This window comes from Myxine glutinosa, chromosome 6 (assembly GCF_964187855.1).
Source record: "Myxine glutinosa chromosome 6, kmMyxGlut1.1, whole genome shotgun sequence".
NCBI classification, from domain to species: domain Eukaryota; kingdom Metazoa; phylum Chordata; class Myxini; order Myxiniformes; family Myxinidae; genus Myxine; species Myxine glutinosa.
This window is the reverse complement of record NC_136266.1, coordinates 98,466,099-98,490,628: the sequence shown is the minus strand read 5'-3', so window position 1 is coordinate 98,490,628 and position 24,530 is coordinate 98,466,099. Positions and strand designations below refer to the sequence as shown.

Sequence of the window (24,530 nt, the reverse complement as noted above, 5' to 3'; positions counted from 1 at the left end):
GAGAGTGAGGAGGCTGCAGACTGCCGATCTGAGGGATGAGGAATGGAGCGACAGAGAGTAGAGTCGTCAGCAAAGAGATAGAGAGGATTTTCAAGAGAGTCAGAGAGATCATTGATGAAGACCAGAAAAAGCACAGGGCCCAGAACACTACCTTGGGGAACTCCAGCCTGAACAGGAAGAGGAGATGAGAGAAACCCATTCAGGGCCACACGTTGACTACGACCAGAGAGGAAGTCCGCCAGCCATGCGTGGAGATTTCCATGGATACCAAAGGAGGAGAGTTTGGTGAGCAGAGCAGGGTGCCAGACCGTATCGAAGGCACGTGAAATGTCAAGGGAGACAGCTCTAATTTCCTGTTTGGCGTTGAGGACCTCCATCCATTGTTGAGAAAGCAGAAGCAGCATGTCCAGAGTAGAGTGACCAGGTCTGAAACCAAATTGATGATCAGAGATCAAGCCATTGGAGAAGAGGAAAGATTTAATATCTGAAGCAATGATGGATTCCATGACTTTGCTGATAATTGGGAGAAGGCTGATTGGTCTGTAGTTGCTGGGATCTGTTTTTGCACCTTTTTTGTGCAAACCGGTGATGTTGGCTGATTTCCAAGCAGATGGCAGATGACCTTGAGCAAAAGAGAGGGTGAAGAGAACAGAAAGAGGGAGTGAAAGAGCAGAAGAACATGATTTTAGGACCCGTGGGCTGATGCCGTCAGGACCAGTTGCATAATCAGAGTCGAGGGTTGACAGAAACTTTTCCACCTTGTCAGGAGGAAAGGACACATAGTCCAGGAGCAGCTGGGTACGACTGGGTACGGTCGGTACAGAGAGGGATGGGTTTGGGACACAAGATTTAGAGGCAAATACAGAGTTGAGGCATTCAGCTTTTTCACGTGCGGAGTCAGCCGTTAAGCCGTTTGAGGTGAGGGAGGGGATGGAGGGGGAACAAACACCAGAAACAGATTTGACCAGACGCCATCAGGATTTGGAAGAGGGAGACAGATAAGAGAGTTCGGTCTTGAGAATGGTGAGATATTGTTTCCTGGCTCTCCTGAGGGTGGACACACACTTGTTTTGGGCTTTGTGAAAGGAAATGAGATTTCCTTCCATTGGATTTGCTTTCCAGGAGACGAAAGCAAGTTGTTTCAGGGCAACAGCCTCACCACAAGATTCCGTGTACCATGGACGGGAGGAAGGGTATGACAACTGAAGACGAGATGGTATAAATCTGTGCATGAGAGAGAGCAATTTACTTTGAAAGAATTCCCCGGATGAGTTGATGTCAGAGGCGGTAGAGATGGGAGACCAGTCCAGATGATTGATGGCTGCTTGAAGACCCTGCCAGTTGGCCTGAGTGAAATGCCAGACTCGTCGACGCTGAGGAGGCTCTCTGAGAATGGTCAGAGAGATGTCCACTTTGACAAGCACATGATCAGATGAGCCGATTGGAGCAGAAGAAGAGCAGCAGACATTTTCAGGGAAGTTTGTCATAACCAAATCCAGAAGAGAAGATGCTCCGTTGACTGAGATCCGGGTCGGGAAATTGACAGATTGTGTCAGTCCCAGTGAGTCGCAGAAGTCCTTTGCTGAAGAGCCATGGCTGGTGAGAGAGGTACCCACACCCAGCCAACTGGCATGGTGACAATTGAAATCACCACATATGAGGAAGAGAGAGTTGGGATGGGTAGATAGAAGTTGGTCCATATTATCAGACAGTGAGATGTAGATGGAGTCATCGCTGTTTGGTGGACGGTACAACACACATATGAACAAAAGGTGGGAGCGAAGGGGAAGCCGTAGCCAAAGGTATTCCTGGGGGTGAGGTGGAGAGAGGGCAGTGGAGGGCGAGTGAGGAAGAGAGTTTTTTATAAAGATAGCAACCCCACCTCCAGGACGAGGCTCAGGTCTATCATACCGGAGGAGGGAGTAACCTGGGAGAGATACCAAGGCATCAGAGACATCATGAAGGAGGAAAGTTTCTGTTAAGCAGATCACATCTGGTTTGTCAGAAGCAACCTGTATGGAGAGGTCAGTCAAGTTTGAGCAAGTTTTTGATCATAACTTGAATAATTCCCTCCGATTTTCACGATGTTGAATTGTATGGATAGGAGAGATTGTAGATGGGCACGTGTTTTCTTAATTTTCACTGTATCCCTAAATTAATGGTCAATGTCATATGGTGGTCTGAAAAGAATATGGCCATCATTGGATCGTGGGCACCAGAGGAGGCTTGCCCTTGGCAATCACCTTGTGTTCACAGATATCTAGTTTAAATTGTTGGTGCATCAAAATGGCAAATACAAGTCAAGAGAGAACAGAGGCAGAATAACATCATTGTCTACAAAGCTATTTGACATTTTATAATGCTTTTTATTTAATTTCGATAAATACACTCAGCTGTATTTTATGCCTCCGTCGACGATGTTTTCAGGTTGTCCATCCAGCTGTGCGTCCGTCCGTCCGTCCGTGATAGGTTTTTGTTACCGCGATAACTTGAGAACGACTTAAGGGATCTTAGTCAAACTTGGTGCAGGTATGTGTAATGAGGTAAAGATTAACTGTAACTTGAGAACGGCTGAAGTGGTCTCATTCAAACTTGGTACAGGTATGTATTATGATGTAATGATTAACTGATTAGATTTTGGAGTCAAGAGGTCAAAAGTCAAAGTCTGATATTAGGTCTATAACTTGAGACCGGCTGAAGGGATTTAATTCAAACTTGGTACAGGTATGTATAATGATGTAAACATGAACGGATTAAATTTTGGGTGAAGTGGTCAAAGGTCAGAGGTCATGCCAGGTAACAATGTGACAACTTGAGAACAGCTGAAGGGATTTGAATCAAACTTATTACAAGTATATATAATGATGTAATAATGTGGGCTGAGGCATATCGATCGACGTCATGACGTCGAAGAGTGCCGTTATAGTTTTTTGTTGTTTTGTATCTGAAGTCTAGGCTCTGAAGAGCTCGAACACAGAACAGACCAGAACAATAGAATGTAATGGAAAGGGAAACATACCAACAGCAGGGTAGAGGGACACAACAGAGGAAGAATGGGCTTTCGAAAGAATGAGATGAAGTGGTGGTGGAGGAGGACACATGGGGTGAATGAGCTGGCTTACAGGCTCAAACACAGCAAGAAGAGGAAGGGAAAAATCGGGATGAAATAGAATTGGAACAAAAAACGAAGAAGATGGTGACTAGGAGGGTAAAAAACAGGGTAGAAAGTAGGTTGAGGGTAGAAAGTATCATGAATATGCATGTTCTACATGTTTCCCATCTGTGAGGGAAATATTTTGTTGCAGAAAAGTGCATTTATTTTCCTGTTTCCTTTTGCATTATTAAACAATTAACTTAAATATGTGGATGCCTTCAAGTCAGAATGGGATGATAACATCACATATATGCACAATGTAATATTTTCAGTTTGCTTCGTTATTTGATTACTTCATAACATGAAAGCATCTTGCAACCATCTTGTGTCCAAATAATATGCTCTTTCTCAAACTGGCACTTTGGATGACCTTGCTCAGGTCTCTCACCCGTACCTCGCAGTCACATCCCAGGAAAAAAATTACAGACAATGAAAGGGCATGGGAATAGGTACTTGAGGAAGTTTACTCCATGGAATGTTGAGCTAAATAAGATTATTATACTGTCAGACCCCAACATTCGGACCCCACTTATGCTTGGACCCCACTTATTCACGGCTCCGACATTTGTAGACCCTGCTCATTTCCGGTTCATACGTTGTGACCTTCTACATTCATGGCCATGTGCTTTGCAGTTTATCACTTATGCAAAAAACATTTCTGATTTGAACTGCGAGTGATTATTTAATTATATATCTGTTGTTTAGTTTTAAGTCTTATGATTCCTTTATTATGATTCTACATCCCACCTCGTCTCCTAGCAACCATTGAAAATGGTTGAAAATACTGTGATACTGTTTTTTTTTTTTTTTTTTTTTGTATACTGAATCGAGGCTCGTGAAAGAGCTGAAAATACCTTTATACTTGTTTGAAAATACTTGGGTTTAAAATACCTTTATTGTTAATGCCAAGGACACGAGGCGTGCTCTCGCGAGATCGCAGTCAATCCCGTCCGTAAGGGAAGCGCATGTGGTCATTTATGAAACATGGAACCAAACCACAAAAATGGACCAGGAATTAGATGGACCAAAACATGACCCCAAAAAAAAAGCATGGACCAAAACAAGCATGACATCACAGTCCGCACACGATTAAAGTGTGCTCCCAAAAGCTCGTCTTGATCCCGAAAATAGTTGCCGTTTTAACTGCTCGAAGTTGAATCTTGAAGGAGGATACGGTATTATGTATTATCTTACGAAGATAAACGATGAGTTTAAATTGCATACCTTAATTTTAAATGTCCTGGAATTACGGTCCTTCTGTTAGAATTCCATTTTATTTTACATTCAAAATAAAGGTCAATTTTTATGCCTCCACCGACAGTCGCCGGAGGCATTATGTTTTCGGGTTGTCCGTCCTTCCGTCCGGGCTAAACCTCGTTTTTCTCAGCCACCATATGTCCGATTGAGACAAAACTTTCAGGGTAGGAGTGACACCCATGCAGAATGTTTTAATGATAATTGTGACGTCATAGGTCACGTGGTATGGCAGCCATCTTGGATAAAATGCAAATAAATTAAAAAAAAAAATCTTGGAAACCGCTAAATGGAAAAATTTACAACTTGCCACATTGTCAAGTACTCCCAATGGGGAACAAAAGCATGACAATGATGACATCATAGGTGAAGTTGTTTACCAGCCAAAAATGTTTTAATCGAATTCCTTATCCTAAAAATCAGGAAATTGCATGCACATGATCTATGACCCATTTGTATTGAAATATTAAATTTATGACATCATAGGTCACATGGTTTGGCAGCCATTTTGGATTGAAGGAAAATATTAAATAATGATATTTCTGAAATCGCTCACCCTATTGATGCGAAATTTTGCAAATATCATCTAACAGCACTGATGCATATAGTTTGAAAATGATGATGTCAAACGTCACGTGGTTTGGCAGCCATCTTGGATAGAAAAACGAACCTTATCTGAAAAACACAAAACTTCACAAGCGTGATCCACTACCCATACATTTGCAGAGTGATGGCACATACCCGTTGTGGGACTATGCGGAGACATATTGGCGACACAGTCACATTGTTCTAGTTACTTATATACCATGAACCAGCCTCTGATCGATGCAAGATAGCAATGGTGTAAATCTTGCACTGATCAGTGAGGCTGCTTCATGGTAAGTAAGAATTAACTCTTATTTTGTATCAAAAATGAAATGAAATGCCTACACAAGGTTTATAATGCCAGGACGTTTAAAACAGTTTCCGGGATCAAGACGTGCTTTGGGAATCATGCAAAATCAAAGCAAAAAAGTTTTTTTTATTTTTTAGATAAAGTAACGTGACACTCACGGCAAGAGTGAGCTAACCTTTTGGAAAGGTTTACAGTGTTTTTATTTGTAAGGGTTTTCAATGAAACTTTAATGATGTGCATTCATGTGCGTAAAAAAAAAAAAAAACCCTGATAAATCAAGAACCACCGGGAACCGTTCCCCCCTTTTCCCATTGCAACATTGCCCCGACATATGCGGATTCGACATTTGCACCATTTTTCAGGAACGTATCTCCCACGAATGTCGGGGTCCAACAGAATATGACCTCTTTAATTTTGTCTTCAGTCACCTGACTCTTCTAATCCTTATCGGATGCTGCACAGCCTGTTTTGTCGTACTCCTTTGCATCAGTGTAATCGTTGCTCACCATCTTATCAATCTGCAGGTTCAAGAGCTGGCAATTCGCTGCATTCAGAAGAACATCATGAAGAACCGTCTGGTGAAAGACTGGCCCTGGTGGAAGGTGCTTACGAGTGTGCGGCCCCTCATCCAGCTTCAGCTCGGAGAGGAGCAGCTCAAGGCTAAGGATGTGCGTTCACATTGCAGCTACTTATGGTGGCACTGCTCTAGATTTTTATGCCACTGCTGATGAAGTCGCCAGATATTATCTTTTCAGGTTGTCTGTCCGGTTGTACATCCGTCCGTCCATCTGTGATCGGTTTTCGTTGCCGCGATAACTTAAGAATGGTGAAAGGGATCTACGTCAAACTTGGTACAAGTGTATATTATGATGCAATGATGACCTGATTATATTTTGGCATCAAGATATGAAAGGTCAGAGGTCATGTCAGGTCAAAATGTTACACTTGAGAACAGCTGAAGGGATTTAAATCAAACTTGGTACAAGTATGTATAATGATATACTAATGTGGCTGGAGGCATATCGGTTGACGTCATGACGTCGAAGAGTGCCGTTCTATTTCTCCTTTTTGCATTTTAACAATTATTTTGTTTTATCTATCAGTCCAGCTTCAGTACGTATACAATGAAAGCTTGTGAAATGATATTGAAAGGTGTACAGTTGCTCATTTTAATTGGAATAAAACATTGGTGAAGTGATCTGAAACAGTTTTATTGTTATTGGTGATTCTTGGTTTTGTAACTACTGTTGTGGACCTGATTGGTCGAATGGTTTATATATATATTTTGAACAGCCTTAAAGCTGGCGTAGCCACTGTAGCAGCATGCAGACACTCAATGTTCCAGCCTAGTGAATTCTTGCGGCTAGTGTGTTGGCTTTTTGATCATTCCATGCCCTAATCCGTGCCCCAAACCAGGATGAAATCCAGCAGCTGAGGTCAAAGTTGGAGAAGATGGACAAGGAAAGGGGTGAACTGCGTCAGAATGTCGATCGCATGGAAGGAAAGGTAAATGTCATTCATCAAATCTTTGATTTAGTGAGGGTAATCTATTCATAGCTTTCTTTTTGTTTGGAAGACGGACTTTTTCATCCAGGCCTTTTCCTTAATTTTTTTTTGTAACCACATTGTTTTCTTGCTGTTTGTTCATCGACTTGTTAATACCATTAGTTTCATTGAAATACAATGCCTTCAGAAAGTATTCCCACCCCTTGACTGTTTCACATTTTCTTGTGTTGCAGCCTAATTTTTAAATGGATAAAATTTGCATTTTTTGACACCGATCTACAAAAAATACCACATAATGACAAAGTGAAATCAGGTCTTTAGAATTGTTTACATATTTATTGAAAATGACATACAGAAATATCTAATTTACATGAGTATTCAGCCCCTTGAGGCAATACATTGTAGAAGCTCCTTTGGCAGTGATTACCGCTTCGAGTTTTCTTGTGTATGTCTGTATCAGCTTTGAATTTAGGGAGTTTCTCCCATTCTTCCTTGCAGATTTACTCATGCTCTGCCAAGTTGGATGGGGGGTGTCAGTGATCAGCAATCTTCAAGTCTTTCCACAGATTCTCAATGGATTCATGTCTGGGATTTGGCTAGGCCATTCAAGGACTTTCACATTATTGTTCTGAAGCCATTCCAGTGTTGCTTTGGCTGCTTGGGTCATTGGCCAGTTCGAATGTAAATCTTCGCCGCAACCTAAGGTCTTTTGCACTGAAGCAGGTTCTCCTCAAGGATTTACCTGTATTTGGCTCCATTCATTGTTCCCTCTATCCTTACAAGTCTCCCAGTCCCTGCTGCTGAAAAGCATCCCCATGGCATAATACTGCCACCACCATGCTTCACGGTAGGAATGGTGTTAGATGGGTGATGAGCTGTGCTCGATTTCCGCCAGACGTAGCACTTTGCTTCCAGGCCAAAGAGTTAAATTTTCGTCTCATCAGACCACAAAATATTTTGCCTGATGCTCTGATTCTTTCACATGCATTTTTGCAAACTCCAGGCATGCTGTCATGTGCTTTTTTCTCAGGAGTGGCTTCCGTCTGGCCACTCGTCAATTAATCCTAGATTTGTGAAGTGTTGCAAAAACTGTTGTCCTTCCAGCAGGTTTTCCCATCTCAGCCAAGGAACTCTGTCAGAGTGATCATTGGGTTATTGGGCACCGCCCTAACCAAGGTCCTTCATTCCCGGTTTCCCTAGTTTGGTTGGATGGCCAGCTCTAGGAAGAGTCGGGGTAGTTCCATATTCTTTCCATTTCCTAATGATGAAACTCACTGTGCTCTTGGGAACTTTCAACACTATAAATTGTTTTGTACCCTTCCCCAGATATATGCCTCCTCACAATTCTATCTCAGAGTTGTATGGACAGTTCCTTGGACTACATGGTAGAGTTTCTGCTCTGACATGCACTGTCAATTGTGGGACCTCGTATAGAAAGGTGTGTTTCTTTCTAAATAATGTCCAATCAATTGAAATGGCCACAGGTGGACTCCAATCAAGTTGTCGAGACATCACAAGAATGATCAAAGGGACTTGGATGCACCAGAGCTTAATTTGTAGTGTCATAGCAAAGGGGTTGAACACTTATTGACTCGAGACATTTCACCTTTTAATTTTTAATTAATTTGTAAAGATTTCTAAGTTTTTATTTATTTATAATTTCTACTTCGACATTATGGGGTATTATGTGTAGATAAGTGACAAAATCCTCAATTTAATCCATTATAAATTCAGGCTGTAACACAACAGAATGTGAAAAAGTCAAGGGGTGTGAATACTTTTGGAAGGCACTGTACAACTTATCATTGCTTTGCTTATGAAATGTATCCTTATTTCTGAATAAAGCATTTTGCTCTGACAAATCAATAGACCCTCAAGTTTTTACGGCGTAGCCCTTAGGCCTTAGGGCAAAGGCGTCTAGAACAGTGTTTGTCCGTCTGTATGTATGTATGTATGTATGTCCCCTCAAACGTATACCAATCAGAGCTGAGCATCTGGTCAAATGACAGGGTGATTTGATTACGTCTGTCATTACGGCGGAACGGCGGCTGTCTCTCCACACTCCGCCATTTTGATTTATATGCCGTTCATGCCGAACATATCGTCGAACCTGTGATATATCACAATCGCCATGCTCTACCCTTATGTTTTTCATTCAGTGTGAAACGCAAACAAACCGATTGTTAAAATGACCATCAAATATCGAAAGCATCGGCGTTATGTCTCTTCCAACAAAACGGTACGTACCCAACCCTTGTGGTGTATAAATTAGATTACAGTAGATCTTCCCTCAGTTCAGCAAGTAAAACTTACCTCACGGATGTCTGGATTCCTCCAAATTTCTTTGTTTAATGTTATAAACAGCATTGGCGACTGTTTCAAAAGCTAATCATGTGTGTGTTGTGGTTTATAATATTTTACAAGCCCGGCTGCGCCGCTGTTAGACTTTCGATCTTGTTTTATAAATGTAGGGCAATGTTGATGTGCTTCTATCTGAGGCTACCTATATCTTCATGTTTTATCCCTGTGGTATCTTCACAAAATTCTAACCACCCAATAGCTTGTGATTTAAGCAGGTAGTGCACACTTTGGAGGAAATGTCAAAGCACCATTTATTTTGATATGCCCCACTGAGGAAGCCTAGAGGTCACAATTCTAAACCGATCATTATGAAACTTTACCAAGGTGTAGAGGCTGTCACAACTGAGAAGCCTTTTGATTTTGAGGTCAAAGGCCATCTTAAGGTCCAATTTCTAAAATCATTATTTTTCATCCAATTTATTTGAAAGTTGAACAGGATTTGCATATTGAGTCACTGAATTGGGAAAGTAACTTTTTTTTTTGGTCAAAAGCTTAAAGGTCAACTTAAGGTCAAACTTATAAAATCATCAATTTTCATCTGAAAAATAATCTATTTTCATCCGATTGACCTGAGCTTTGATTAAGATTGTCCATTTTAATCTTAATGAAATTAATAATTTGATGTATGCATGGCAACGTTTTAGAGGGGGTGGTGGGTGCATTTTGCAAGTATCTTGCTCTGTCTGCATGACGTCTTTCTTATTCGCTTGTTCTTCACCAATGAGTGATACAGATAAAAACGACATATAACATGATATCTCAAAAAGTTAAGGATGGATTCGGACAAAACTTGGTGGACAGGATGGGTCTGTGACAGGTCTGTGATGGGCAGGTTGGGTGTGTGACGGGGATGAATTTATTCCATTGTGATGAAGATCCGGATGCAGGTCTGGCCTATCATTGAGTTTCAAAACGTAAACTGTTCAGCCTGGTGGAAGTTCCAATACATTCTTAAGGTGGGGAAGTTTTGGGGAATCAAAAACTTTGCTATATGTTTATACATAGGTCTATGTACCCAATGTTGGCTTGAAACCAATAAATTGTGCTGTCTTTCACGAGGTCAGGAGCTTGAGGAATATGAGAGAAAACACCTCTTGGGAATATCACAAGGGAAATGAGAAACTGAAATGTTGTTGTCAATACAGTGTGAATGGATACTGTAATTGGTGTTATTGTGATTGTCAATTAGTGTTGTACACATGCTAAAGTGTATGAGTCTTGCACAGCTGGCAGAGCTGACTGCCGAACTCAGTGATGAACGAACTGCAGCCGAGTCAACTTCACAGGAGCTTGAGGCAGAGGCTTCTGAAAGGATCCGCCTTGAGAGGGAGATGAAGGAACTACAGGTTGGTCAGTCTGTCTTCCTCTTGTGTGTATGTTCATGCAAGAGCGCCAGCATTGTTGTTTCTTTCACTTCCGAATTCTCGGTTTGAAATGGTGATGTTCAGTGTGAAATCTTAACTATTTTACATTGCCAAAAGAAGCAGATCTGCTTGGTTTTCAAGGAATTGAAATTTTTACTGTATGTTCCCCACAAATAATGATGTGACTAAATAAGTCTGAACGTAGGTAGCAATTAAAATAGAATGAAAAACGAGAAAGCATCTCAAAAGCACCATCCACGTCTGCTTTGTAACTCAAATTAAACTTGACGGAAACAACAGTTAAAAAAGAAAATTTTAAATATTATTAACTAGTATTCTCCATATTCTCATAATAAAGGTTTGCTGAAAATTTGATGGCAAAAGCTCAAATGGTAAAAACGTTATGGTTTAGACAGACAAATTGAAGCTGAAATGTTAAATAATAGTCCGACAGATACTGGGTTTAACCATTAAAAGTGATCTATAGTTTTGTTCTTGGTATCGTTTGAAAGCTCAGAACCTCCACATTAAGAATTTGCCAGGTGACATCTTGTCACCCTTGAGCATTTTCAGTAATTCAATATGGCATCCAAGATGGTTCTTTTGAAGATAGTTTTGGAGAACCTCCCAAGAAGTTCTAAAAGAGTGTCGCTTACTGCTTCAGCAGCAGTATCTAAACTGATCTGTTTTGTGTAGCTAGATTTGTCAGTTTCAATATTATTCAAATCTTGTGTGATACTTTTACCAACATTTGTAGTAGCTACATCTAAATCATCCTCTTTCTCATCAATTAATTTCCTAAACTTTGAGGCTTGGCTTCTAAAGATAAGGACACTGCTATGTCTGATGATGTAAGCATCACAAGATCATCACCGAAATGATCATAAAGTTCCTTAATCAATGCCTGTCTAGATAAAATACAACCATTCAACTATTTGTAAGTTTGAAAAAGTTTTACAGAATTCCTAATGCGTGTTTCGTCTAGCTGTATACACTGAACAAGAGATTCAAAAGCAATGTCTTTATCTTCATCTTGCAAAGATGACTTGCCAGCTTGGGTGAAAGCTTGGGTGACATACACTTAGACCTACAGTCTACATGGTACCTCCTGTCAACAGCGTGAAGGTCACCAGCAACTCCATCCAAACGTTGTCTTACTTTTGCTGCACATTCATCATTTCTCTCTATGCATGCTTCTAAAAATGGACTGTTTGAATGACATGGTGTTTTTTTGTACTTAGGACGTCACGACACAGGGTAAGCTGGCCTCCACCTTGTAGGATTTCTGGGGTCTTTGGTTAAGATGCAGTCTTTACCGCAGAATATGCAATGTTCAAGAAATGAAAATTTTGCATCTTGTGACAGTCGTGTTCTCTTAGCAGGAGCATGTGAAGATGGTACATCTTTGTGGTGCCTTTTGAGATGTTACTGAATCTGTGTGTTTGAGGTATATGTTGAAACAAACAGTTTTTATGGAACAGTATTTTAAGGTTTTTGTCTTTATTAAAGTTTTCTTCAAGCTGATCTACTTTCCCATCACTATATATTTTGCTGCATTTTATGATGCTTTGAATTCTTGTTGGTCCACTTTCAATCAATATGTCCGTTTTGTCATCACAGTGAAATTTCCAGGCAAAATAACAGATTTCTTCAGCCATAGTTCTCTGTACATAGTCACCACATCAACTGCTTTTACATTCTTTCACCAATGCACCCAACACTAAAAGAAAAAGAAATACAAAATATATATACAAAAAAAAGTTGAGGGGATCAGTTTTTGCACCTTTTTAATGTAGTGCAGTGATGTTGGTGGATTTCCAAGCAGATGGAAGATGAAAGTGTAAAAGGGTCAGAGGTAGGACTTGTAAAAGTAGCAGAGCAAGTTTTTAGGAGATGTGAGATGATGCTGTCTGATCCATTTGCAAAGTCGAGGGCTGAAGGGTTGAAAGAACCTTCTACACCTTCTCGGTGCAAAAGATAGAGTCCATTAGCAGTTGGTTATGAAAGGAAAGGACGGATAGAGAGATAGATAGGTAGAGAGATAGAGAGATAGATAAAGAGATAGATCGATAGAGAGATAGAGAGACAGATAGATAGAGAGAGATAGATAGATAGAGATAGATAGATAGAGAGAGATAGATAGAGAGATAGATAGATAGATAGAGAGATAGATAGATAGATAGAGATAGATCGATAGAGAGATAGATAGATAGAAAAATAGATAGATAGAGAGATAGATAGATAGATAAAGAGATAGATCGATAGAGAGATAGATAGAGAGATAGATAGAGAGATAGATAGAGAGATAGATAGAGAGATAGATAGAGAGATAGATCGATAGATAGATAGATATAGAGATAGATCGATAGAGAGATAGATAGATAGATAAAGAGATAGATCGATAGATAGATAGAGAGATAGATAGAGAGATAGATAGAGAGAGAGATAGAGAGATAGATTGATGGAGAGATAGATAGATAGAGAGATAGATAGAGAGATAGATAGAGAGATAGATAGATAGATAGATAGATAGATAAAGAGATAGATCGATAGAGAGATAGATAGGGAGATAGATGGGAGTTGGGGACAAGATTTGGAAGCAAACACAGAATTGAGGCATTCAGCCTTAAGTGCAGAGTCTGTTGTGGTGCCATTTGAATGGACGGGGTGCATACTCCAGAGACAGACTTAACAAGGCACCACCAGGTTTTGGAGGAGGGAGACGAGTTTGAAAGTTTATTCTTGAGGTTGGACAGATGCTGTTTTGCGGCTCTCCTGAGAGGGGACACACACTTGTTGTGGACTTTTTGGAATGCACTGAGATTACCTTCTGTCAGATTTGCCATCCAGGAAGAGAAAGCAAGTTATTTCAAAGCGACTGCCTCATCACAAGATTCAGGGTATCATGGGTGGGAAGAAGGGTCGAATAATTGAAGACAAGATGGGATGAATTTGTGCATGAAAGAGAACAGGTTTCTGTGGAAGAATTCCCAGGCTGAGTTAACATCAGGGCCAGTATATATAGGAGACCAGTCCTGAAGAGGGATAGATGCTTATAGTCCCTGCCAATCTGCTCCATTGAAATGTCAGACTGGAAGGCCACTACCATTCTAGGAAGACCACTCCATGCATTAACTACTCTCTGAGTGAGCGAATACTATCTTACTACCCTGCCATGCTCTTTTTATTTACTCTTGTGCTGTGGCGCCTGATTTTGTCACTGTCAATTCTGCTTAAAAAAGCTCCACATTTATTGTAATGAATTTTTATGTTTCACATTTATTTTGTCTATTCCCTTCATTATCTATCACTTCACCTCGTAGTCACATTATCTATCACATCACCTGTCACATCACCTTTCTAATGTCTAAAGTCATGTCTCCTTCATCTGCTACTCGTAGGTTATTCCAGCCAGCCCCAGAATCCATCTATTTACACAATCCCGAACCCTCTCTTATTGTATGGTATATATGCTCATTCTCATACATTCACGTGAAAAAGTAAGTACACTTTTTGAAAATTTGACTTTTTCAACATATTTCAACATACAGCTATTTGATCTTCATTTGAACAATATTGACAGATAAAGGTGATAAAATATAACAAATATCATGAAACATTTACATTTTGTAGTCCATTGTATAATTTAAATAAACATAAATGCAAATTTCGCATGTGGAAAAAGTAAGTACACCCTTGGCTCTAATAGGTGGTATTGCCCCCTTTGGCAGAAACAACCTCAAGTAGGCATTTCTTATAACTGTCTACCAGTCTCTGACATCGACTGGGAGAAATTTTTGCCCACTCCTCCATGCAGAATTCTTTCAGCTGTGCGATGTTTGAGGGGTTTCTTGCATGCACAGCTCGTTTCAAATCCCCCCACAACATCTCGATGGGATTTAGATCCGGGCTTTGACTTGGTCTTTCCAGAACCCTCCATTTCTTTCTTTTCAGCCATTCCTTTGTGGATTTACTGGTATGTTTAGGGTCATTGTCATGTTGCAAGGTCCACCTTCGGTTGAGCTTCAACTTTCCGACACACGGCCTCACATTATCCTCAAGCACCCTCTGGTACAATGAAGAATTCATAATGGATTCTATGATGGTGAGCTGCCCAGGCCCTGATGCAGCAAAGCTGCCCCAAACCATAATATTTCCACCACTATGCTTTACAGTTGGTATCAGGTTCTTGTGGTCAAATGCTGTTTTTGGTTTTTGCCAAACATGTCTTCTGGTACCTTGGCCAAATAGCTCTACCTTTGACTTATCTGTCCAGAGCACATTGTTCCAGAAGTGCTGGTCTTTGCCTAGGTGTTCATTGGCAAACGTTAGTCTTGCCCTCATGTTCTTTCTGGACAGCAAACGTTTCCTCCTGGCACACCTCCCATGTAGATCAAATTTGTGCAGCCTCTTTCTAATGGTAGACTCGTGCACTTTGACATCAACAGTGGCAAGAGCTACCTGTAGGTCCCGTGATGAAATTCTGGGGTTCTTAGAGACTTCTTTCAGCATCTTGTGGTCTGCTCTCGGGCTGAACTTGCTGGGGTGGCATGGCCTGAACATGTTGGCAGTTGTTTGAAATTTTCTCCACTTGTAGATGATCTTCCGGACAGTCGAATGATTGATTTCAAATTGTTTGGAGATCTTCTTAAATCACTTCCCAGACGCGTAGGCATCTATAACCTTTTTTCTGAAGGCCTCAGGGAGCTCTTTTGATCTAGGCATGGTGACGCCACACACTTCAACAACAAAGAGCAAACCAAACTAAATGTCTGAGGTTTAAATAAGACAGGTTCCTCCAAGATCCTCTCCAACGATGTTATAATCATTTGCACCTGAGCTGGTGCACCTGATTCAAATTTTAGGTATTTGAAGTGGTGATAAATGTAGGGGTGTACTTACTTTTTCCACATGCGAAATTTGCATTTATTGTTTATTTAAATTATACAATGGACTACAAAATGCAAATGTTTCATGATATTTGTTATATTATATCACCTTTATCTATCAGTATTGTTGAAATGAAGATCAAATAGCTGCAAGTTGAAATATGTTGAAAAAGTCAAAACTTTACATGGGCTGTACTTACTTTTTCACGTGGCTGTATATGGTGACCAAATCTTTACGTCGCCATCTTCCTCTACAATGTAAATGCGACCTCTTTTGATTTATTATTTCTTTCTCTGCAAATACATCCTAAAATCCTTTTAACTTTACCTATAACTGCTTGTGTGATTTCTACTTACCCCTAGTATCTATTACCACCCCCAGATCCTTCTGTTGATCACACGTGATAAGACCGACTGTCCCATGCATGATGTCGTACCTATTTTCATTATTCTCACCCATCCCCAGCAACTGCCATTTGCTAATGTTAAACTGCATCTTCCAATCTTTTGCTCAATCTGTGAAAGTATCTCGACTTTACTGAATGTAATCATCACAGCTTGATTTTGCTATCTTTGAATAGTTGTTTTTTTTAACATGCTTTGACATATACTGTATGTACTTGCGTTGTTTGGCTGTTTGATTCAAGCTTTTACAATACTGTTTGTGTTGTCATGGATTATTGAGAGAGTGTTCTGTTGTGCTGTGCAATTGTGTTTTGTAACGTATTGCATTTCTCGCTCATTGTCCCGAGGCTTGATTGCACATCTCCTTCATTTCTTTCTTCTTTTATTTCATGCAGTCCCTTCTCTTCTTTTGTATGCAGCACAAGGCTGAGGGGTAGCATCATTGGCTGAAGGCACAGCTGTGCCGTTGATGTAATTCCCTCTGTAGGTTATGGCAGGAATTTTGAATTTGGCCATGGTGCTAGCCAACTAATGTCTGCAGTCTGAACGCACAGTTAAACTTCCATCCAAGGAATGACACACCTGGACGAATAGACTTCTGTTCAACGCCTGGGCCCGGTTACGAGATGCTATCCAGTGGATACATTTTAATTCACCGGATATGTGATTCATCCACAGGATAGGCTTATCCGAGCTTCTAGTAATAATCTCTCGATTTCAAACTGGCAGTTGTAATAAAACAAATTGAATTATTTTTCACAATTTAAACTTTGTAGTTTAATTTGATCGAGAGACTTGCATGGGAACCACACCCAGAATTTTAATTTAGTTGTTTATCTTGTCACTCATTGGATAACCAGCTGGGAGACTTTATGGCCAGTTTCACACCAAGGGGACAAATAGCACCAATGCTTCTGCCTCACCCATCTCGGCGCAGCCAGACTTGACTACAATCCCTCTTCTCAAACTGTCTTTTAGGTTCCCTTGCTCCAAGGCCTGTCACCCCCCCCCCCCCTCTCGGCTCCTTTGCCACAAACCCTATCAATTATTCTCCCACCTCCCCCCCCCCCCCCCTGCCTCTCTCACTCCCGCCTCCCTTCATTGGATTATTTGATGCAAGCTGTCGACCCTGCCCCCCTGCTTCCTTACCACAGTCCCTGTTAACCTTCTCTCTCCACCTCCTCTTGGTTTCTTCTCTACAAGCCTTCTCAAATACTTCCTCCCCTTCGTCCTCCAAAGGGCTCTCTTCCAACGAGGCCTGTCAATCCCCTCCACCCCTCCGACTTTCTGCGAGTCTTGTGGATCACTTTCCACCCCCTTTCCCAAGGGACCTCATTATTTCCCTGCGTCTCTCGCCACATTCTTTTGCTCGAGTCAAAATGCAGGGAATAACAGCTTTTAAGAGCAAAATTTTGTTTGACTTTCGTGCAGAACAAGCTCGATGGAACGCAAAAGCAGGTGAAGCAAATGGAAGCAGAAGTGATGGAGTCCCGTGTGTTGCAAACGCCTGAGATCAATGGAGAAATGGATGATACAGATGAAGGTTTGGATGTCAATTGTGTGTTCTCTGTTTGATGATAGTGAGATTGTCAATATCTTGGTGAAGTCCAAAATCTCTCCACCACTGAATGGTTTTCAAAGATACTATTTATTTGAACCTTATTTGTAATTTGCAAAGGTACCTGGTGTTGATGAGCAATGCCGGGTCCCTCCTCCCACCTCTTCCCCCCTCCCACTCCCACCTCCGAAAACCCACCCCACCCCACCCCTCCCCTCACTCCTCCGTCTGGACTACCACCCACCCTTCCTCCGGACTCCCACCCCACCCCTTTCCCTCTCCCACCCCACCTTCCTCCATACTCTCACCCCGCCTCCTGCCTCCTCCCACCTCACCTTCCTCCATACTCTCACCCCTCCTCCTGCCTCCTCCCACGTCACCTTTCTCCATACTCTCACCCCTCCTCCCACCTCACCTTCCTACATACTCTCACTCCTCCTCCATCCTCCCACCGCCTGTCAACTCAACCTACCCCTCCCCTCACTCCTCACTCCGGACTCCCACCCCACTCCTTCCTCTCCCTCATCGTACCCCCCCCCCCCTGCCTCCTCCCACCCCATCTTCCTTCGGATTCTCACTCTTCCCCTCCCTCCTCCCACTCACTCTCCCTCCGGACTCCCACCACATCCCTTCACCTCCCTCCTCCTCCCCTCCCTCATCCCACCCCTTCCCTTCCCTCCAGACTCCCACCCCTTCCCCTGCCTCCACCCACCTCCTCGTTACTGACAGTCAATAAAATGATTTTAAGCACGTTCGGGGAAAATATATAATTAAAGTAAAACCAGCTTTCGATTCCTACTAATCAGAGTTTCGTGAGTCTCGTCATTGCCGCGTGTTGTGTCGAAATCTGCACCACGAAGGGACAAATTTATCGATATGGCCGAAATAAGTAATGGTATCGATATAGATGTTTATCTTCGTCGCCATGTAATGAATCTGTGGTGTGTTCAGTTACCAAATTTCTTGTCGAGCGTTTGCCAAGCGGCAAGCACTCAAATCAAGCACTCCATTCAAAACCGCTGATAAGGAAGGAACGGGCGGCTTGGCAAGTGGTAGTAGTAGTAGTAGGAGGAGGAGTAGTAGGAGGAGTAGTAGTTGGAGTAGTAGGAGGAGTAGTTGGAGTAGTAGGAGGAAGAGTAGTAGGAGGAGGAGTTGGAGGAGGAGTAGTAGGAGGAGGAGTTGGAGTAGTAGTAGGAGGAGTAGTAGGAGGAGTAGTAGGAGGAGTAGTTGGAGGAGTAGTTGGAGGAGTAGTTGGAGGAGTAGTTGGAGGAGTAGTAGGAGGAGTAGTTGGAGGAGTAGTAGGAGTCGTAGGAGTTGAAGATGGTTTTATTCAACGAAACATAGACATTCAAACAGAGAATACAGAAATGGCTGCAAAATAGTACATTGTAATACAATTAAATTGCGTACCAATGAACATGCAGAAAAAGGCCATTATAACAAGTACAGTGTACAATTTTCTTCGATGAAAGAGCTCAAAGATACAACCTCATCTGGAAATACCTCATCCTCATCATAATAATACCTCATCTGGAAATGGAACCCTCAGGTACCAAATTAGGCCCTCTGTTTTTTTGCACAAATGAATGATGCAATCAATGACTCAACTCAATAACTATGATCATATCCTAGCCGTTAAGTATGTTGATGACATGACATTTATTGAGAACCAGCAGGAGTACCCAGCGTTGCCCAGTGATGTTCTAATCCTGTTGGCATTTTGAAGAAATCAATTTGGTTTTTTTCTATTTCTTGTGGGTGCCCAAAACACTTCCCTGCACCCCCAAAGGAAAATTTATATTTAATATAATAACACACACACACACACACACACACACACACACACACACACTAATCGGGGATGATTTAATATTTCCTCTCACATAGCTACAAAGGCTGATTGAGCACCATAGAGCGATTTTAAAAAATCGAAAAAACCCCCAAAATAACAATTCACTTTTGTTTTGCCCAAAACACTCCACGGCACTCACTGATGAACCTCTAAAAGTTTTCCGAAGATCCATTCAGCAGTCTGAGAAAAATGGTGACAAACGGCTCTCATTGTATCGATAGCAGGGGACCCACGAAACATGCACACACTGTGACCTCATGTTCTCAACCCACCGCCCCCCTTTCTCACCCCTCATTATCAACCTCTCCGCCCCTACCTCCTTTGTTTACAAGTCCGAAGCAGAAGTCTGCATACAACATCCTCCCCAAGCTACTCCTTATGTTCACCTTCCTGGTTACCAGATCTATCACCATGATAAACATGAGTGGGCTGAGAATGTTTCCCTGCCTGAAATCGATGTTCACACTGAACTCCTCAGACATCATCGGACCCACCAAAACTCTTCCATTCATTCCCTTGCACATCGCTTCCACCAACCTAACTTCTGCTTCTGCCACTTCCATCCATCTCAGTGTCACCATCACTATCTCTCTCGGGACAGTGTCATAGGTCTTCTCCAGGTCCACAAATCCCAATGCCATTTCACCTCGCACCTACAACTTTTTCTCCACCATCTGTCTCAGAGTGAACATCCCATCTGTCATTCCCCTACCCTTTCTAAACCCCCTGCTGTTCTTCTCCAATCTGCATCTCCACACTCTTCTTCATCCTCCATCCAGAATCATCTCCAGCACCTTCATGACATGACTAAGGAGAGTAATCCCCTGTACTTCCCTAGATGTTGAACATCGCCTTCTCCCATCTCCACACAGAGTGGAGATGCAGAGATGCAGATGCAGATGAACATCCCATCTCCTTCTATATCTGCACAATTAACCCTTTTTTCCAATCCTCCGGAATTTAACCCTCTCTCATACATGCATTCCACAACCTCTTCGTCCAACTGACTCTGACTTATGTGCTCTAATTATCATCTCTGTAGTGTACACACCTCATCATTGCCTTGCGCACTTCCCCTTCCGTGATCTCCACCATCTCAACTTTCCCCTCCACATAATTCAGTAGCTCCAGCTCGCCGTTGCTTCCTTCCCATGACTTCAATACTGCCCCCGTCTCTGTCACATAATGTCGTATCGTATAATGCATAAAATTGCTCCAAGCTCCGATTTGAAAACACCTAATTTTAGGCTCCTAATTAAGCTCCTAATTTGAGGTGAGAGGCACCTACAAAAGCGATGTATACAGCAATTTATATGTACAGTGCATTCAGAAAGTATTCAGACCCCTTCACTTTTTTCACATTTTCTATGTTGCAGCCTAATGCTGAAATCGTTTAAATTCATTTTTTCCCTCATCAATCTACACTCAATACAAAATAATGACAAAGAGAAAACAGGATTTTAGAAAGTTTTGCAAATTTATTAAAAAGAAAAAACTGAAATATCACATTGACATAAGTATTCAGACCCTTTGCTATGACACTTTAAATTTAGCTCATGTGCCTCCCATTTCTCTTGATCATCTTTGAGATGTTTCTACACCTTGATTGGAGTCCAGCTGTGGTAAATTCAATTGATTGGACATGATTTGGAAAGGCACACACCTGTCTGTATAAGGTCTCACAGCTGACAATGCATATCAGAGCAAAAACCAAGCCATGAGGTCGAAGGAACTGCCCGCAGAGCTCAGAGACAGGAATGTGTCGAGGCACAGATCTGGGGAAGCCTACAAAAAAAATTCTGCTGCATTGAAGGTTCCCAAAAGCACAGTGGCCTCCATAATTCTTAAATGGAAGAAGTTTGGAACAACCAGGACTCTTCCTAGAGCTGGCCGCCCGGCCAAACTGAGCAATCGGGGGAGAAGGGCCTTGGAAAGAGAGGTGACCAAGAACCAGATGGTCACTCTGGCTGAGCTCCAGAGATCCTGTGTGGAGATGGGAGAAACTTCCAGAAGGACAACCATCACTGCAACACCCCACCGATCTGGGCTTTATGGCAGAGTAGCCAGACGGAAGCCTCTCCTCAGTGAAAGACACATGAAAGCCCGCTTAGAGTTTGCAAAAAAGCACCTGAAGGACTCTCAGACTGTGAGAAACAAGATTCTGTGGTCTGATGAAACCAAGATTGAACTGTTTGGCCTCAATTCTAAGCATCATGTCTGGAGGAAACCAGGCACCACTCATCACCTGCCCAATACCATCCCAACGGTGAAGCATGGTGGTGGCACCATCATGCTGTGGGGGTGTTTTTCAGCAGCAGGGACTGGGGGACTGGCTAGGGTTAGGGTTGAGGGAACAATGAACAGAGCAAAGTACAGAGATATCCTTAATGAAAACCTGAAACAGATCGCTCAGGATGTTAGACTGGGCCGAAGGTACACCTTCCAACAGGACAATGGCCCGAAGCACATGGCCACGACAACGCAGGAGTGGCTTCGGGACAACTCTGTGAAGGTCCTTGAGTGGCCCAGCCAGAGTGGCCCTTGAGTGGCCCAGCCAGGAAAGTGAAACTTGAACCCAATCGAACATTTCTGGAGAAACCTGAAAATGCCTGTCCACTGACGGTCCCCATCCAACCTGACAGAGCTTGAGAGGATCTGCAGAGAAGAATGGCAGAAAATCCCCAAATCCAGGTGTGCAAAGCTTGTCGCGTCATACCAAAGAAGACTCGAGGCTGTAATAGCTGCCAAAGGTGCTTCAACTAAGTACTGAGTTAAGGGTCTGAATACTTATGTCAATGTGATATTTCAGTTTTTTCTTTTTAATAAATTTGCAAAATTTCTAAAATCCTGTTTTCTCTTTGTCATTATGGGGTATTGAGTGTAGATTGATGAGGGAAAAAATTAATTTAAACGATTTCAGCATAAGGCTGCAACATACCAAAATGTGAAAAAATTAAAGGGGTCTGAATACTTTCTGAATGCACTGTATGAAGATCAGACATTCAATGTTATGTGAGGAAAGTGAAAAAAAATATTTTTGAGCACTTAATCTTACAGAAACAGTTGCAGCTTGTTCCAAGTCAAAGCGTTTTTGATTAGGCCAAAACAAAGTTTAAACCCCTGCGAGGGATAGTGTGCTGACCAAGGATAATGCCTGTTTTGGTTTTAATCTATTCAGCTGGTTAATCTTCAAAAGGGGTGTTTAAATTTCCCCAAGCACCCAGATTTCCTTCATGCACTGCCCTGGAGTTCCTTTCGTATTGTCAAGTCCTTAGCCGATGAATACCAGCCTTGGACGAATAGCCGGACGGTCTTTAATTTCCGAGGCAAACAGCCGAATTATTGGCTGTTATTTTTATGGCGCGCGTGGGATGGAAGGAGGCGAGGTGCTTCCCTGAACAGAAGCTACACGGGTTGATTCCCAAATGCATGAACAAAGAAACATGACACGACAAATTTAAAATGCTCCAATAATGATTTAATGAAAGTTAATGTGAAGCGAAATAAAGGTTGAGGTAAAATAATCGAAATTCCTACTTTGAGGATCCTCCGCTCAGACACAAATAACAACAAGGGGAAAGATAAAATAAGATAAAATGAAATGTTTCTTTAAGTCGGCTGGTACTCAGCTCTGGTCTCATCGAGGATGTTTATATAGGTGATGGCGATGGTCCGGTCCCGATGCCTCCTACGCTGGAGTACCCAAAATGGTGCCGGCCGACGGCGTCGACGCACAAAGACCCGTCAAGCGGCTGCCAAAACGCCCTTCTCTCAATTCCTGGCCAGCGAGCACAACACGGCCTTCAGCTCCCCCGAATAGCACCACCGACCAATAAATCACCCCTTCCTCCAACGTTGCAAAAGTTCACACAAAGCTCCGAAAAGTCTTCTCGCAAGCGCACATGAGCCAGCCACAGCCGAACGCCAGAAACAAAAATGACCTAGAGAGACTCTCCTTCTTCCCCTCTCCTGCTTGGACCTTCTCACTCTGATGTCACCCCGACCAATGGCCGAGCTTCGTGTCGAACTTCGGGGCGTGGCCTGCCGGCTTTGGTCATCCACGCCAACCCCCCCCCCCCCCCCCCCCCCACCATGTGAAGACGCATAAACAATTAAGCTCCAGTTTCCCTACTTAGTACATCAAGATGTCTCCTACTCGTCCACGGTCCATGTTATACCTACACAATCCTGCCTGTACTATGGTATTTTATCATTTACTCCCACAAACGTAACAGTATGCATGCAAGGTTTCGGGCCGCCAGATTTCACTATCGGAAACTTGCCGATTTCAGGCCGTTTGGCGTTATGGAGGAGACATGCACACTAACTAACTGACACGCATTCTCTTTTATTATTAATGTATATTTCCCATTATTCACTTTCATTGTATGATGTGGTGTCTTTTGTGAACGACATTTATTTTTCTTTACATGTTGTGATTTTATATAAATTAATTTCATTTATTTATTTTTATTTCTTTGTTCAGCTGAGAGCGAATGGCGGATGCGCTTGGAGCGCGTGCGGCGAGAGGCGGACTTGGCAAAGAAACGTTTGCAGCAAGAGTTTGAGGACAAGTTAGAGGCAGAGCAGCAACTGCACAGGCAGCTGGAAAGGAAGGTAAGAACTCTTCACATGATCCATTTTTCTCTCTCCTTAGCTGTCCTTGCTCTTCTCAAGTACCCTACACTTTCTCTTTGCTTTAGTCTTCCACCTCTTCATTCTCAATTACCTTTGAGACAGTACCTAATATTACCCATTTAATGATATACATTGATGCACAGTTGACAGATGAGCAGGCTGAACGAGAAGAGCTCGAGCGAGTGGCACAGCAGGCAAAACGTAGGTGTCATCGGCTCACTGAGGAGCTTCAGGACACCAAGCTCCACCTAGAAGGACAGCAGAGCCGCAACCATGACCTCGAAAAGCGACAAAGGCGGTAAGAGGTTGATGTTGTGTGCACCCAAGGGAGCACGTTGTGGTGTAAGGTGTCCTCGGTCTTTCTCGTCTAAAACCAAAGTTCATGTTCAGGCACTGTGGCCTCAAGGATATTCAAGCAATATTGTTAGTGTCGCCCCCAAGGAGATGTGAGACTATTGTAATGCTCATGTGTGCGTGTGTCCGCATCTATATATTGTCGCGTAACCGTGATTAACACCACAGTTACGGATGACCGATTTGCGAGACTTTAACTCCCGAGGCGAACACTCAATGGCGGACTCAAGTTCAACACCAACGCGCGGAATGGCGGGGCGCAGCGAAGGCTCCGCAACCTTATCTATTAAAATCAAACAC

At 42.4% G+C, this 24,530-nt stretch overlaps 1 protein-coding gene across 5 annotated transcripts in view; it reads left to right on the top strand.

Moving 5' to 3' along the window:
- Window positions 1-24,530, top strand: part of MYO18A (myosin XVIIIA) — a 377,134-nt gene that overhangs the window by 109,483 nt on the left and 243,121 nt on the right. For all 5 annotated transcript variants that reach the window (XM_078780216.1, XM_078780215.1, XM_078780213.1 and 2 more), the window contains 6 exons: window positions 5,828-5,971; window positions 6,720-6,809; window positions 10,397-10,516; window positions 17,260-17,371; window positions 23,725-23,855; window positions 24,020-24,174. In XM_078780216.1, the coding sequence (XP_078636342.1) occupies window positions 5,828-5,971; window positions 6,720-6,809; window positions 10,397-10,516; window positions 17,260-17,371; window positions 23,725-23,855; window positions 24,020-24,174 (752 nt within the window). The remainder of the gene's footprint in view (window positions 1-5,827; window positions 5,972-6,719; window positions 6,810-10,396; window positions 10,517-17,259; window positions 17,372-23,724; window positions 23,856-24,019; window positions 24,175-24,530) is intronic.